We start from the raw sequence: 13,889 nt of genomic DNA, 5'->3' as shown, positions 1-13,889 counted from the left end.
TGAAAGTGAAGTCGCTCAGTCGTGTCCGACTCTTAGTGACCCCATGGACTGCAGCCCACTAGGCTCCTCCGTCCATGGGATTTTCCAGGCAAGAGTATTGGAGTGGGGTGCCATTGCCTTCTCCAATATTGAGCAGACATAAAAATGTGTTCTTGCTTTTTAGACATGTTATATCATAATATGTCTAATAAGTAATACTTATAAAATAAACATCATAAAATGTCTAAAAAACCAAAGCACATCCCGACTCAGCTGTGACGTGAAAGATTTAAAGTAGTAGTGAACATGTCTATAAAAAGAATATTATGACAAGATGTGATGTATATTTCCAAAAAACAACACAGAAAAACCACTCCTCTCAACTGATTTTAGAGTAAACAGATATCTTGTTAATTTATAAATCTGTTTCCTCTTATAAGACATGCTAACATCTTTTCTTTTTCTTTTCCCCTACCACTCTAGCATACATTCCGACTCCAATTTACTTTGGAGCAGTTATTGACACCACCTGCATGCTCTGGCAACAGGAGTGTGGAGTGCAAGGCTCTTGCTGGGAGTACAATGTCACGTCATTTCGTTTCGTCTATTTTGGTTTAGCAGCCGGCCTCAAATTTGTTGGCTTTATATTTATTTTTCTGGCCTGGTACTCCATTAAATACAAGGAGGAGGAACTGCAGAGGCAGAGGTGGAGAGAGTTCCCTCTGAGCACTGTGAGCGAGACGGTGGGCCGCCCCGACAGTGCCAATAAGGCTGCCCGGACTAGATCTTGTCCCGCTTTCAGCACCCAGGGAGAATTCCACGAAGAGACTGCTCTGCAAAAAGGGATCCAGTACACGGCACAGACCTATCCGGGGCCATTCCCAGAAGCAATAAGTTCCTCCCCAGACCTGGGGCTGGAAGAAAGCCCTGCGGCCATGTAGCCTCCCTCCTGAAGCTTGAAAATGGAAGACTTTGGTTTTGTTGGTTGAGTTGAATATGGCGACTTGAGAAACACCCGTGCCTTCTTTTCTTTCTTTTTTTAACCTCTAAAGACACAATCCTCAAACCAACAAAACTCACTATACACAGCCACTGTTGATTGAGGGCTGGATACCTCAACAAGAATGAGCCTTTCCTCCTCTCCAAGGAGGAGTTTAGATAGATTTGTTACTGTTTCTGAGATGTTGATTTGACGCTCATGCTCTGATATGGTAGAAGGCTGGGTGCGTGGTTAACAAAATCTTGGGAAGTGTAATGGCAGTGCATATCATTAGCATACTCTCTGAACAAGGGTGAGCTTGACCGTGACTTTGCATTTACAAATCAAGGTTTTTAGATATGAACAACTACTGTGAGTTCTGCTACAAAGCACAAATGAATTTGCCTCAACTATGCAATTTGATTGGAAAATATAAGTGCAGCATGTTACTTTTGCTTTCAGAGACTAAAGCAGATAGTTTTTTTGAAAAGAGGAAGCTAAACTTTCCCTAAAGTACTGTTGATAGCTTTTTAAGCCATAGCAGAATTAAAAATCAGGTAGAACTTCTTAAATGCTTCACCAGAACCATAAGCATAGCATGAGAAAGGGAACAGCTAGTTTGTTTCATAAGACACATTCTCTTTTAGTCTGTCTGTCCCACTATAAAGGAAGCTGCTGAGTCATGAACCTGAGAGCTTGAATATAAACTACAGGAGTCTTTCATAAGGGACTTTAACACTCGTGTGCTAAACAATATGGCTAGAAACTGTCATTTGAGATGCATAATAAGAAACTGATGGCTTTCTCATCCAAAGAAAATTGCTGCAGAAATTCTTTAGCTTTTAAGGGCCCATGTAAGGGTTGTTGAGAATTGTAACCTTAACACTCAAAGGAGTTGGAAAAAAGAAATCCCGCAGAAATATGATTGAGTCTCACCTGATCATTTTAGTTATATCCCTGGAAGCACTAGCAGGGCTGTAGTTTTCTTTTTTATGTGCAGAGAATTCTGTGGTTGTTGTGAAAATGGAGTCATTGAATCAGGAAAGCTGTACCTGTGGCATGAAATCCATGTTGAACAAAGGAGGGAGATCTGTGAGCCAGATCTTGGTGATGATCCTAAGTAAAGGTTGAAAATTATTTAAAATAAACTGGCCTGTCATACTGAATCCTACCTTATCAGAGTTAGAACCATTTTATACCTCCCTTTAGTTTCTTTCTACTGTAACTTTCCTGAAGTGATTTTGCAAGAGGATTTTTCTGTTCCTAAATGCACTTGGGGTTCAACAGCCACCATCCTTTTCAGTACCTCTCAGCACATCACTTTGATTTAGATCCGCATGGAATGTTTTCTATGTGGTTCTGAAGGTAGGTGCCTCCTGATAGCAATATAAACTGATGCGAGTTAACCTGTGGAATTTGGCTGCCCAGAAAAAGAATTATGACAACTCAGACTTAGGAGGGACTGTAATGTACAAATATCAATATGATGGAGAACTGTTTCTGCCAATGTGCCTAGGCTTATATGAGGCTGATTTGGGAAATGATTCTCTTGTCTCATTTACACTCTTGAGTAGAAGGAATGTGATTGACTCATGATTCCTGGCTTTTTTGCCTCTATCCATGGGTGCATGGGTGGAGTTGTGTGAATATTCCTGGTTCAAGATTGTTTTCTTCTTTAACTTAGGAATGGTGTTGGTCAAATGGTTCTCTTGGTTGCAGGCAGTTTATGGAAAGGTTCTCTATAGGGTGGAGTTGGCAGTTAGGCTAAATAATGTCTACAGGGTGGAATTGGCAGTCCTGGGTGACAAGGACTTCCTTAGAGCAGACTTGTTTGGCTAAGTCATAAGAAGCATCATTGCCTGTAATTACACTGTGTCTGTAAAACTTTGGTCAACTTGGTGTATTTCGAAGATCTTCAGAGAATACTGCTTTATGTCTTTGAGTCTACTCTAGGGCCTTTGTGATCCCCCTCACCCTTTGTGGGAGATCTTTGATCCTTTAGAAGAGAAAGTTTCTTATTGGGTTGGAGCAAAACATAGGTAGATTGGGAAGAGATGTGATTATCTTCTAAATTTCCTCTGATTATTAAGAAACATTGAGAGAATTTGGGAAGGTTGGCACTTCTTTTTTTTTTTTTTTTGTAGCTAAGATTGTGTGTTTCCACACTCTTAGAATTTCTCTCTTCCTGTTATCACATTTTGAAAAGGAACACTGCCCTTAGAAATCTATGATCAGAAATGATGGTATGAGAAATCAGGTATAAATAGAGATCCCTCCCTGTCTTTACCTTGGAGATTCATTCAGTTCAGCCATCACGAGTGTCATTTCCTTATCAAAAGTTATTTTACCCAATTACCATCTGCCAGTCTATGAAATCCCTTGGGTTGATTAGGTCAACCCAAATTCAAAGAAATTGGTGGAACTGTACACCACAATGTTAATGCTGTACTTCCTCAAATATCTGGGACTTATAACTAGCAGGTGTAGCATTACCATGTTGTTGGTAAAAGTAAAATAAGCAGTAAAAATCGTGGGAGACTGATGTTTTGGAATATGTACCAATTAAGAGTTGTCCCCAAAGCACTTTGGGTTCAGGTGGCATCATTGGAATATTAAGTAGTTAACTAAAGTGACTATTTGCTAAATGACACCATTTGATTGTATATACAAGGTCCTTATACGCTTGATAATAAATTGGTCATGTTACTTTTAGAGTCACCACTCCTAATATAAGTTTAATTGACACTCTCCGTGAGCTTAGGCTTCTAATTACTTGGTTTTTTTTTGAAAAGGTCACCTTGTTCTTTTAAAAATTCTGTAGTTTAAAGTATTATTTGGCCTTAATGTGCAAATATAATATCCTTGAGTCTAGCCTATTAATTTAGAAACCCCAGGCGGTAGAGTGGGCAGTTGGCACACATTATTTTGGTTATCTTCTTTAGCTTGACATCTTTATCCTTTGTAGGTGGATTTAATTCTTGAAAACAGTCAAGAACTAGGGTGGGGAAAAGAAAGGAGCAGCAGAGAGGAAGCAAGTGAGCAGTTGTTGAGAGTTGGCTATTGGCAGAGCGTTTTTATCAAGCACACAATAGGTAGCATGCATTTTAATCCTCTAAATAACTTTGCAAGATAGCTATTTTTTATTGTTCTTCTAAAACACAGGTCATGAACACTGAGGCTCATAGAGGTCAAGTGATTTGTTTAGGATTTACATAGTGGCCAAGTCAGGGTTTGGATGCTCATTTCTTGTCGTGCACTTCTTACACTACGTAATACTTACAGTAATTTTGGTTAACATAGGTAAGATGTGACTATAAGATAGTGAGGTGAAGCATTTCATATTTTGATGTGTTACTATTTCTGAAGAGTAGAGAAGTTATTATTTCCTTGTGTAAAATAGACAAAAAATCTGTAGAAAACATCAAAATGGAATGTTTTGATTTTCAAGGTAAATTTACATTTATTTAGCTAAGTCTTATATTCACAACTGTTTGCCCTAACTTACCTCAAGTATTTATTTATAGTTCCTATTTAATGTAGAACAAAACCAATTTTAGTGTTAACATTGCATCTCAGTAGTGTCTGAAACAAACCATTATGAGGAAAGGCGGTTCAGAATTTTGAATCTGAGTTTTGGGGATTTCAAGTGTATGTTCTTTTTGTCCCCTCCTCTTTCAGAATGTTAACATTTCTATTCGTTTTTTAAATGACTAGCTTTTAAGTTTCTTAATACAAGTTTAACATGAACATACACAAAGTGTTACTTGTTAAGTGAACAGATACAAAATGTTATATGTTATGAACCAAACCACAGCCCAGTTGTTACTGATTGTTACCCTTAGTAGCTGCAGGAATAAATGGGCTCATGCCCCTAGACATGTCAGCAGGGGCTTACCTGGAGGAGGTAATGGTAGTCCTGCCTTTTCACCAACCACCAAGACAGTTCTCTCTGAGCCTGCATTTCTGTCTGGCATTCTTTGGTAGACTTGGAGCCAAAAAGTTTCTTCTTGGAGCCTGTTTTGTATCAAATACAGGTGCACCAAAGAGAAGCTTTATAGTTTGCTTGGACCTGAAGCATTTGGAGATTCTCTAGTTGTGCTTGAGCAGGAACCTAGGGTGGTAGCCAAATACAGTATGATTTTGTGTGTACTTAAAGCATCCTAAATGACACAGAAATGTGATCATAGCTACTGATATATAGGTGCGTGTGTGTGTCTGCTAAGTCACTTCAGTTGTGTCCAACTCTTTGTGACCCCCTGGACTGTAGCCCGCCAGGCTCCTCTGTCCATGGGATTTTCCAGGCAAGAATACTGGAGTGGGTTGCCATCCCCTCCTCCAGGGGCTCTTCCTGACCCAGGGATTGAACGTGCATCTCTTAGGTCTCCTGCATTGGCAGGCGGGTTTTTTGTTTGTTTGTTTGTTTTTTACCACTGGCGCCACCTAGGAAGCCTCATAAAGGTGCATACTGAGTATTCTAAGTAGCGAAGTGAGTGAAGTCGCTCAGTCGTGTCCGACTCTTCGCGACCCCGTGGACTGCAGCCCACCAGGCTCCTCCGTCCATGGGATTTTCCAGGCAAGAGTACTAAGTAGCAGGTGGATATCAAAATACTGCATAACCCCAGGATTGTTTAGGATGCAGGCTTGCTATTCCTGTTACACGGATGGGTAGAGATTCTTTACACACATATAACTGCATTTCCTCTTTCTAGTTTGGAAGGGAGTGCCATGGCTGGCAAGGCGACATTTCTGGCCTCATGCACTTTATCTTTTCTATCTTCTCTGCTTTCCTTACCTTCTAGTATGCTGCTGGCTGTATCTATCCCAGACTTCTTGCCACATTGGAATGAGATCTGTGTATGTTTGAAGAGGTTATTTTAAGCACTTCATTTTTACTCAGCCCCACGAAGGGTCATTCGTGCTAAGTTGCTTCAGTCGTGGCTGACTCTGTACAACCTTATGGACTGTAGCCTGCCAGGCTCCTCTGTTCATGGATTCTCCAGGCAAGAATACTGGAGTGGGTTGCCATGCCCTCCTCCAGGGGTTGTTCCCAGCCCAGGGATCGAACCCACGTCTCTTATGTCTCCTGCATTGGCAGGCGAGTTCTTTACCATTAGCAACCAGCTGGGAAGCCAGCTATGATGTAAACCCTCCCTGGGTATTTGCTTTTAAAACATTAAAAAATAAATGCCTCGGTGCTAGAAGTATTTGATGATGCATGCTCACTACAAAAATGCACCACTGACTTGACAGTATTTCACTGAACGGGCTGCATGTGCTTTGCTTTTAGAAATCTGGAGAGTCTCTCAGAAAATAAGCATTCATTACTCTCATTGCCACAGTTAATTCATGAACTTAACGCTGCAAAAAAGAAGAGTGTAAGGAGGATTACTTTTTTTTATGGAAAACTCAGTGCTTTTGATATTTATTTTAGCAAGAATAATCAGATGCTAAAAATAATTTCAGAGAGAGGGGAAAAATATTTCAGATAATCTTTTCTTATTTCTTCTCCCCCAAAACCTTACACACATGTAAGGTGTTTTTATAATATTGAGATTTTGAAGGTGTTGTCTTTTTCTGGTATTCTACTATTACATATTGAAATTGAAGGAGAAGGTATTATTGAAAACTGAAGTAATTGCAGGGACATATTAAACCAAAGGGGTGAACAAAAGAAGTTTAAAGTTTGTATGTTGAAATGAAAGATAAGGATAATGGTAAGACTTTATAGTGGGCATTTTTCTTAAAATACATACCTCTACCCCAAATATTAATTTGGAAGCATGAGAATGGCAGGTCAGCCACCGATTCTTTAGTTAAAGGAAAAGTGATAACTGTGTCCAATAACCTGGTGTTAGGGCCCTAGTGGCGTGTGTGTTCAGTGTGTGTGTTTTTGTGTATAGGGTGTGCTTGTGATGAAAGGCTGTTTTGAGTTGTTGCATAAAGAAATTTGATTTTGTGATTTTTAAAATGAATATTTATTTGGAGACCTCTTAGGGTAATGTACAAGATGTATAATTTCCTGTGTTTAATGAAATCTATTGTCATTGTACTAAGAAACATTGGTTTACAACATCTTGAATACTTGATTATTGCAAATTCAGAAAAAAAAAGTTTAAAAAAAAAAAGAATAAAATGTGTGTTGGATTGAAATTTGTTTGTCTCTTAAGATTTTGGGGGTTTGAAGAGATGAAGTAATGATGTCAATGTTTTCTCCCACTGTAGAGGCCCACCAGGGGCCTTCCCTGGTGGTCTAGTGGCTGGGACTCCATGCTCCCAATGCAGGGGCCTTCATTCGATCCCTGGTTGGGGAACTAGATCCTGTGTGCCACAACTAACCTGGTGCAGCCAAAAAAAAAAAAAAAGACACAGGGATTAGATGAGGTTAAATGGGCCTCCACTTTCTCTGGAAAATAGCACAAATGAAATGGCACAAATTTCATTTCATTTCATTTTCCTTACCTAACTGGTAACTTTTCCTTGAAGCCAAATTGGGACTATAGTTTTTAGGAACTTGTGGTAGCATATTTTCTGAGTCACTAAAGAGAATAATTCTAAGCATTTCATCTTTTATCTATTTAAATTCAAACAAAATTTGGAGTTACAGAACTGTATGCCTTGAATATGGTTGGTGTTAGTCAGGATAGGCTATGTCATACTTAAATAACATGCCAATCCCCAAATCTCAGTGGCTTCATAGCACAAAATTCATTTCTCATTAATAAGACACATCTGTGTGGGTCTGTTCTAGAGTCCTTCAGGGACCCAGCCTGACAGAGGCTCCCTCATCTTGAAGTTGCACAATTTGGAACTTTCAGAGATGGTTTTGGTTGTTAGAGGCAAGGAAGAAGCATAGAGAAAGGCAAAGGGGCTTTTCTGTGTCTCAGACTGGAAGTGACACACTGTATTCCTCTGAACTAGAGGTGTGTCCTGCTTAACTGCTGGGTCCTGGAAGTGTTGGGGAGCAGATAGCAGGCATTTGATGGATGTTACTCTTTGCCACCAAGTTGACCATGATAGGTTTAAGGGTATTTCCAAAGGAGTGCAACTCATGAGTCTGTTGTTACTTAGTTGCTAAGTTGTATCCGACTGTTTTGCCACCCCAAGGACTGTAGCCTGACAGGCTCCTCTGTCCATGGTGTTTTCCAGGCAAGAATACTGGAGTGGGTGGCCATTTACTTTTCTAGGGGATTTTCGAACCCAGCGGTCAAACCTAAAGTCTTTGCAGGTGAACTCTTTACCACTGAGCCACCTGGGAAGCAACTCATGAGTCTAAGAATTGATAAACCAAAGGAAAGTCTCAAGCATAAAAAAGAATGATTTCCAAAGGAATAAATATAAAAACTTGATCACCAAAGCAGTTAAAAGCCCCGTTCCCCTAGTCTCTACTGAATAACAAGCTGATCATTGCTCATGGCGGCCAGGAGCTGGCCTGAGCCTAGAGGAAGAATTTGTGGTCAGACTCCAACCCCCATGGGGAAAAAGCACTGGATTTTGAGGGCTTATCTGAAGGGTAACAGCATTTTCTAAGTGTACTGGCATCTCAAACTTTTGGGTGAGAGGCAGAAGGAGCTAAATGAGCCTTGGAAATAACAGCATGACTCATGGACTGAGATGCAAAGTGGCTATATTTAGAACCCAGCTCCGGAGCACTCAATAGGTGGAAAGCAGGACAATTGATTTCCATTTACCACCCCCTTGCACACCTAAACTAAAAGGTCACAGTAGCCCAAGATACATGGATAATTGGAGGGAGTCTGTGCTTCTGTACTGATTTCTGGGCAAAACTTTCTTTTCCTCCATGGCTTTGTGTATTTAACAAAAGAGCCATTTATGCAAAGACCAAATAGTAACCCCTATCCAAGTATACTGTCTTCTCTGGATTTCCCTTGAATCTCTTCGATAGCCCACACCTTCAAGGGAGAAGCAGAGCCATTCTGGATATTACACCATTTGAAATAAACACAGAAGGAAAACAGTTTCTTTTTAAGGAATGAAGACAGCAGAAATGTTTTGAATGTGACAACTCATCTTCCATGCTTCAGCCCCAGACTTGGTAAAACCTCAGCATTTTCAGAGCAGTTAAAAAGCATTCAGTTCCTTTTGGTCTTTAAAAAATTGCCCGCTGGGCAGAGACGGCCTCCGTAGCTTGGTTTATGGGAGCCAAAAAACATTTTTAATTGCACAGAGTCATGGGGAAGCAAGGAGATCGATATTCGGGGCTCACTCTTGAATTTAAACGTCAAAGTTTGATGCAATCCCTGCTAATAATACCAATATAAATCAGTAGAAAGCTAAACTGTTCTTTGGCCTCCTGGAATGGCTAAAATCCTAGGCACTGAAGAAAGAGCAAGCCTGCCATGGATCAAGTTGTTCTAGATGTTTTCTTAGAGATATGGTAGAGCTACTACTTTAGAAATCAATATAAAGGGCTGCTTTGCCAAGGGTCTAGGCCCTGGGACCCAGCAGAGGTCTTTAGTTGCAATAGAGTGACATCTAATGGTCATTATGGAAAAACACAAGCTGTAATCTCTTAACCCTTCAGATTCCCTGGCTGGACTTGGGTGGCTCTGTTGTTGTTCTGGTGTTGTGTCCAACTCTTCGTGACCCCATGGACTGCAGCACGCCAGCCTTGCCTGTCCTTCACTGTCTCCCAGAGTTTGCCCAAACTCATGTCCACTGAGTTGGTGATGCTATCTAACCATCATCTTCTGCCGCCCCCTTCTCCTCCTGCCCTCAATCCTTCCCAGCATCAGGGTCTTTTCCAATGAGTCAACTTTTCACGTGAGTTGGTCGAAGTATTGGAGCTTTAGCTTCAGCTTCAGCATCAGTCCTTCCAATGAATATTCAGGGTTGATTTCCTTTAGGATTGACTGGTTTGATTTCCTGGTGGCCTAAGAGACTCTCAAGAGTCTTCTCCAGCACAGAATCTTCCGCAGTTCGATTTGGGTTTGATCCCTGAGTCAGGAAGTTCCCCTTGAGGAGGAAATGGCAACCCATTCCAGTATTCTTGCCTGGGAAATCCTATGGATACACTGAGGATTCTAAGGACACAAATGCTCTGCCTTACAGGAGAACAGAGGAACCAGAAATCAAATTGCCAACATCTGCTGGATCATCAAAAAACCAAGAGAGTTTCAGAAAAACATCCACTTCTGCTTTATTGACTATGCCAAAGCCTTTGACTGTGTGGATCACGACAAACTGTGGAAAATTCTTCAAGAGATGGGAATACCAGACCACCTGATCTGCCTCCTGAGAAATCTGTATGCAGCTCAAGAAGCAATAGTTAGACCTGGGCATGGAACAACAGACGGGTTGTAAATCGGGAAAGGAGTACGTCAAGGCTGTATATTGTCACCCTGCTCATTTAACTTTATGCAGAGTACATCATGAGAAATGCTGGGCTGGAAGAAGCACAAGCTGGAATCAAAATTGCTAGGAGAAATGTCAATAACCTTAGATATGCAGATAACATCACCGTTATGGCAGAAAGTGAAGAAGAACTGAAGAGCCTCTTGATGAAAATGAAAGAGGAGAGTGAAAAAATTGGCGTAAAACTCAAAATTCAGAAAACTTAGATCATGGCATGCAGTCTCATCACTTCATGGCAAATAGATGGGGAAACAGTAGAAATAGTGACAGACTTCATTTTTGGGGGCTCCAAAATCGCTGCAGATGGTGACTTCAGCCATGAAATTTAAAGATGTTTGCTCCTTGGAAGAAAAGCTAAGACCGATCTAGACAGCATATTAAAAAGCAGAGACATTACTTTGCCAACAAAGGTCCATCTAGTCAAGGCTATGGTTTTTCCGGTGGTCGTGTATGGATGTGAGAGATGGACTATAAAGAAAGCTGAGCACTGAAGAACTGATGCTTTTGAACTGTGGTGTCGGAGAAGACTCTTGAGAGTCCCTTGGACTGCAAGGAGATCAATCAAGTCAATCCTAAAGGAAATCAATCCTGACTTCATTGGAAGGACTGTTGCTGAAGCTGAAACTCCAATACTTTGGCCACCTGATGTGAAGAACTGACTCATTTGAAAAGACCCTGATGCTGGGAAAGATTGAAGGCAGGAATGGGAGTGGACGACAGAGGAGAGATGGTTGGATGGCATCACCAACTCTACGGACCAACTCTATGGAGTTACTCCTGAGTAAACTCTAGGAGTTGGTGATGGACAGGGAAGCCTGGCATACTGCAATCCATGGGGTCGCAAAGAGTTGGACATGACTGAGCCACTGAACTGACTGGAGAACAGTTTGAGCAGATTCCAGTAGATAGTGAAGGACAGAGAGGCCTGGCATGTTGCAGTTCATGGGGTCACGAAAGAGTCAGACACAACTTAGCACCTGAACAACAACAGAGCTACCTAAGTTTAACCCAGGAACCAGAAGGGCTGAGATGTTGGAGAACTGTCCCAAGGAATTAGCACTGTCTTTCTTGGGCATGTTTTGGAAAAGCAGCCTGTCTGCTGAGTGTCTGCCATCCTTGACTCAAACCTATTTTATAGTCAAAGAAGCTGTGTTGGAGTGCTTATGTGACTTTTCCAAGCTCACGTAGAAAGTAAAAACTAGAGTTTGTGGTGAAGTTAGTCTTCTATAATTTCATGCCTGTCAGTCTTTCCACTACTGACCAGATGGGGTCCCCACTGTGGCCTCTGTTTTCATGGATTTGGGGTGCGTGTGTGTGTGTGTGTGTGTGCCCCCATGTGTGTTGAAATGGGGAAAGTGGACAGGGCTGGCCCTCAACTCTGCTAAATCTCTTTCTCTTCTAAACCCATGGGGAGCACACAGGTGGCCATCAGCACACCTCTTCTGGGCATCAGCTTTGTCACAGATTACAGGAGACCCGCCTGCCAGCAAATCTCCAGGGGGCCTTTCGAGATCTGAATAGTTTCCCTCAAGCCCTTTATGCAAAGTAGCTACTTAAACAGAAGTAGAAATAGTTATTGAACCACAGTGGAATTTCCTCCAGGATAGCAACATTTGGTTTATTCACATCTTGTGGGACAGGAACAAGGAAGGCACAAGGATGCGTCTTTGGACAGCACTATTACCTTGGATTCTTCTCTCATGAAATCGTGGTGTTAGGACTGGAAAGTGTCCCCTCAAAATTTATATATTGAAGCCCTAATCTCCTGTGTGACTGTATCTGGAAAGAGGATTTTAAAGAGGTGAAATTAAATGAAGTCCTGATGGTGGAGCCCTGATCTAGTATGACTAGTGTTTTCGTAAGAAAAAGAGCCCCACCCCCACCGGGAAATGTACACACGGAGAAAAGGACATGTGAGGATACAGAAGAAAGTGGTCCTCTGCCAGCCAAGGAGAGATGTCTCTGGGGAAACCGTACCTGCCGATACCTTGGTCTTGGATTTCTAGTCTCCAGGAGTGACAAAATAAATTTCTGTTGTGTAAGCCACCCAGTCTGGTTCTGTTATAGCAAACAGATAAAGATGGTTTGGGGTTTCCCTGGTGGTTCAGTGGTAAAGAATCCACCTGCCAATGCAGGAGACATGGGTTCAATCCCTGGAGGAGGGCGTGGCATCCCACTCCAGTATTCTTGCCTGGAGAATTCCATGGACAGAGGAGCCTGGTGGGTTACAGTCCATGGGGTCATAAAGAGTTGGACGCGACTGAGCACTCATTTACAGATGGTTTCCTTCATTATCCAGGGGTTGAACTGGCAGGTCCCAAAGTTCTTTGCTTTTTTTTTTTTTTCGTTTACTATTAACGTTCTGAGCTCTGGACATGTCACAGATTGTTAGCCTCTCTATCTGAAGGGGAAAAAGCTCCTCAGGAGATCTAGAATAGAAGGAGGTATATGGAACTCGTCAATCAGAAAACTTGAGGTCTTGGAAGGCGGTGAGGAATTCACCAAATTTCATGGTCACCAAAGAATTCAAACTTCCTTCTTTAGGGAGGGGAGTGGTGTGTCCTCTTGGTTTTGAAAAACTCCCATTTCTGCTGCCTAAGACTGGCTACATAATTTGCAAGTTCAGTGAAAAATGGGAACATGGGGTCCCTTGTTCAAAGACTGCCGAGAATTTCAAGATGGCAACCGTAGAGAATTCAGCCCAGCGCTGGCCCCTTTGTAGCTGCCCAGGCTGCCTGCCCAGGGAAGCCGCCCTCGACTGCCTCTGCTACACCCCTCTGGACACCAGTGAGGCAAATCCATGTTGAAATCATCAACTGGAGAATGTTCTATAACATACACTGACTTTGGATCAATTTTTCAAATAAGGATAATGTTTAATCATATACATTGAGGGACTTCCCTGGTGGCCTAGTGGTTAAGGTTCTGTGCTCCCAATGCAGGGAGCACAGGTTCCATCCCTGGTTGCGGAACTAAGATCCCACAGGCCACAAGGTGTGGTAAAAAAAAAAAGTGAAAAAAGAAATTATGTACATTTAAAAAGAAAAAAGAAATTATGTACATTTAGATCAGGACTCCATTTTACTGGGATGAGTGTACCACAGAAACTTGGTTAAGTTCATTTCTCTGAAACGGGTAAAGTTTAAACTCCTTTTATTTCAAGAAATAGTGCCTCTAGACTTTCCTGAAGCCAGAATTGTTCTATAAAAGTATCACAGAATATTACACAAGATTTTAAAAAACACAATATGCTTCCTAATAACTTGAAACCTTTTTTTACAAAGCACGTCATTCATGACCATAAATATGTTTCATCTGTCATTCAGCCGGTGACACACACATCTGATAAAGAGTTAATTTTAACATATGTACAGAGTCTATGATAAAGACAAAGTTATCAAAGATTCAACTCTAACATATCAGGTTTTCTTTAAAAGAGTTTACCTTAAACACGTAAAGGTAACATAACTTACCTATGCATTTGATTATCTAAAAATAAAATGAAAATTACCATTAAGCTAAAAAATACCTTCTTGGGAAGTTGGCTAGGATACTGCAA

General features: G+C 41.4%; 1 protein-coding gene across 1 annotated transcript in view; it reads left to right on the top strand.

The window, feature by feature from the left end:
• SLCO5A1 (solute carrier organic anion transporter family, member 5A1) overlaps positions 1-7,162 on the top strand; it is a 149,948-nt gene extending 142,786 nt beyond the window's left edge. The window contains exon 9 of the mRNA XM_010848201.1: positions 463-7,162. Within this exon, the coding sequence (XP_010846503.1) occupies positions 463-920 (458 nt within the window). The 3' untranslated portion in view covers positions 921-7,162. The remainder of the gene's footprint in view (positions 1-462) is intronic.
• Positions 7,163-13,889: the final 6,727 nt, after the last annotated feature.

The sequence above is a fragment of the Bison bison genome, unplaced genomic scaffold (genome assembly GCF_000754665.1).
Source record: "Bison bison bison isolate TAMUID 2011002044 unplaced genomic scaffold, Bison_UMD1.0 scf7180017849896, whole genome shotgun sequence".
Lineage (NCBI taxonomy): Eukaryota > Metazoa > Chordata > Mammalia > Artiodactyla > Bovidae > Bison > Bison bison.
Note: the sequence above shows the minus strand (reverse complement) of the source record. Positions and strands in the feature narration are given on the sequence as shown.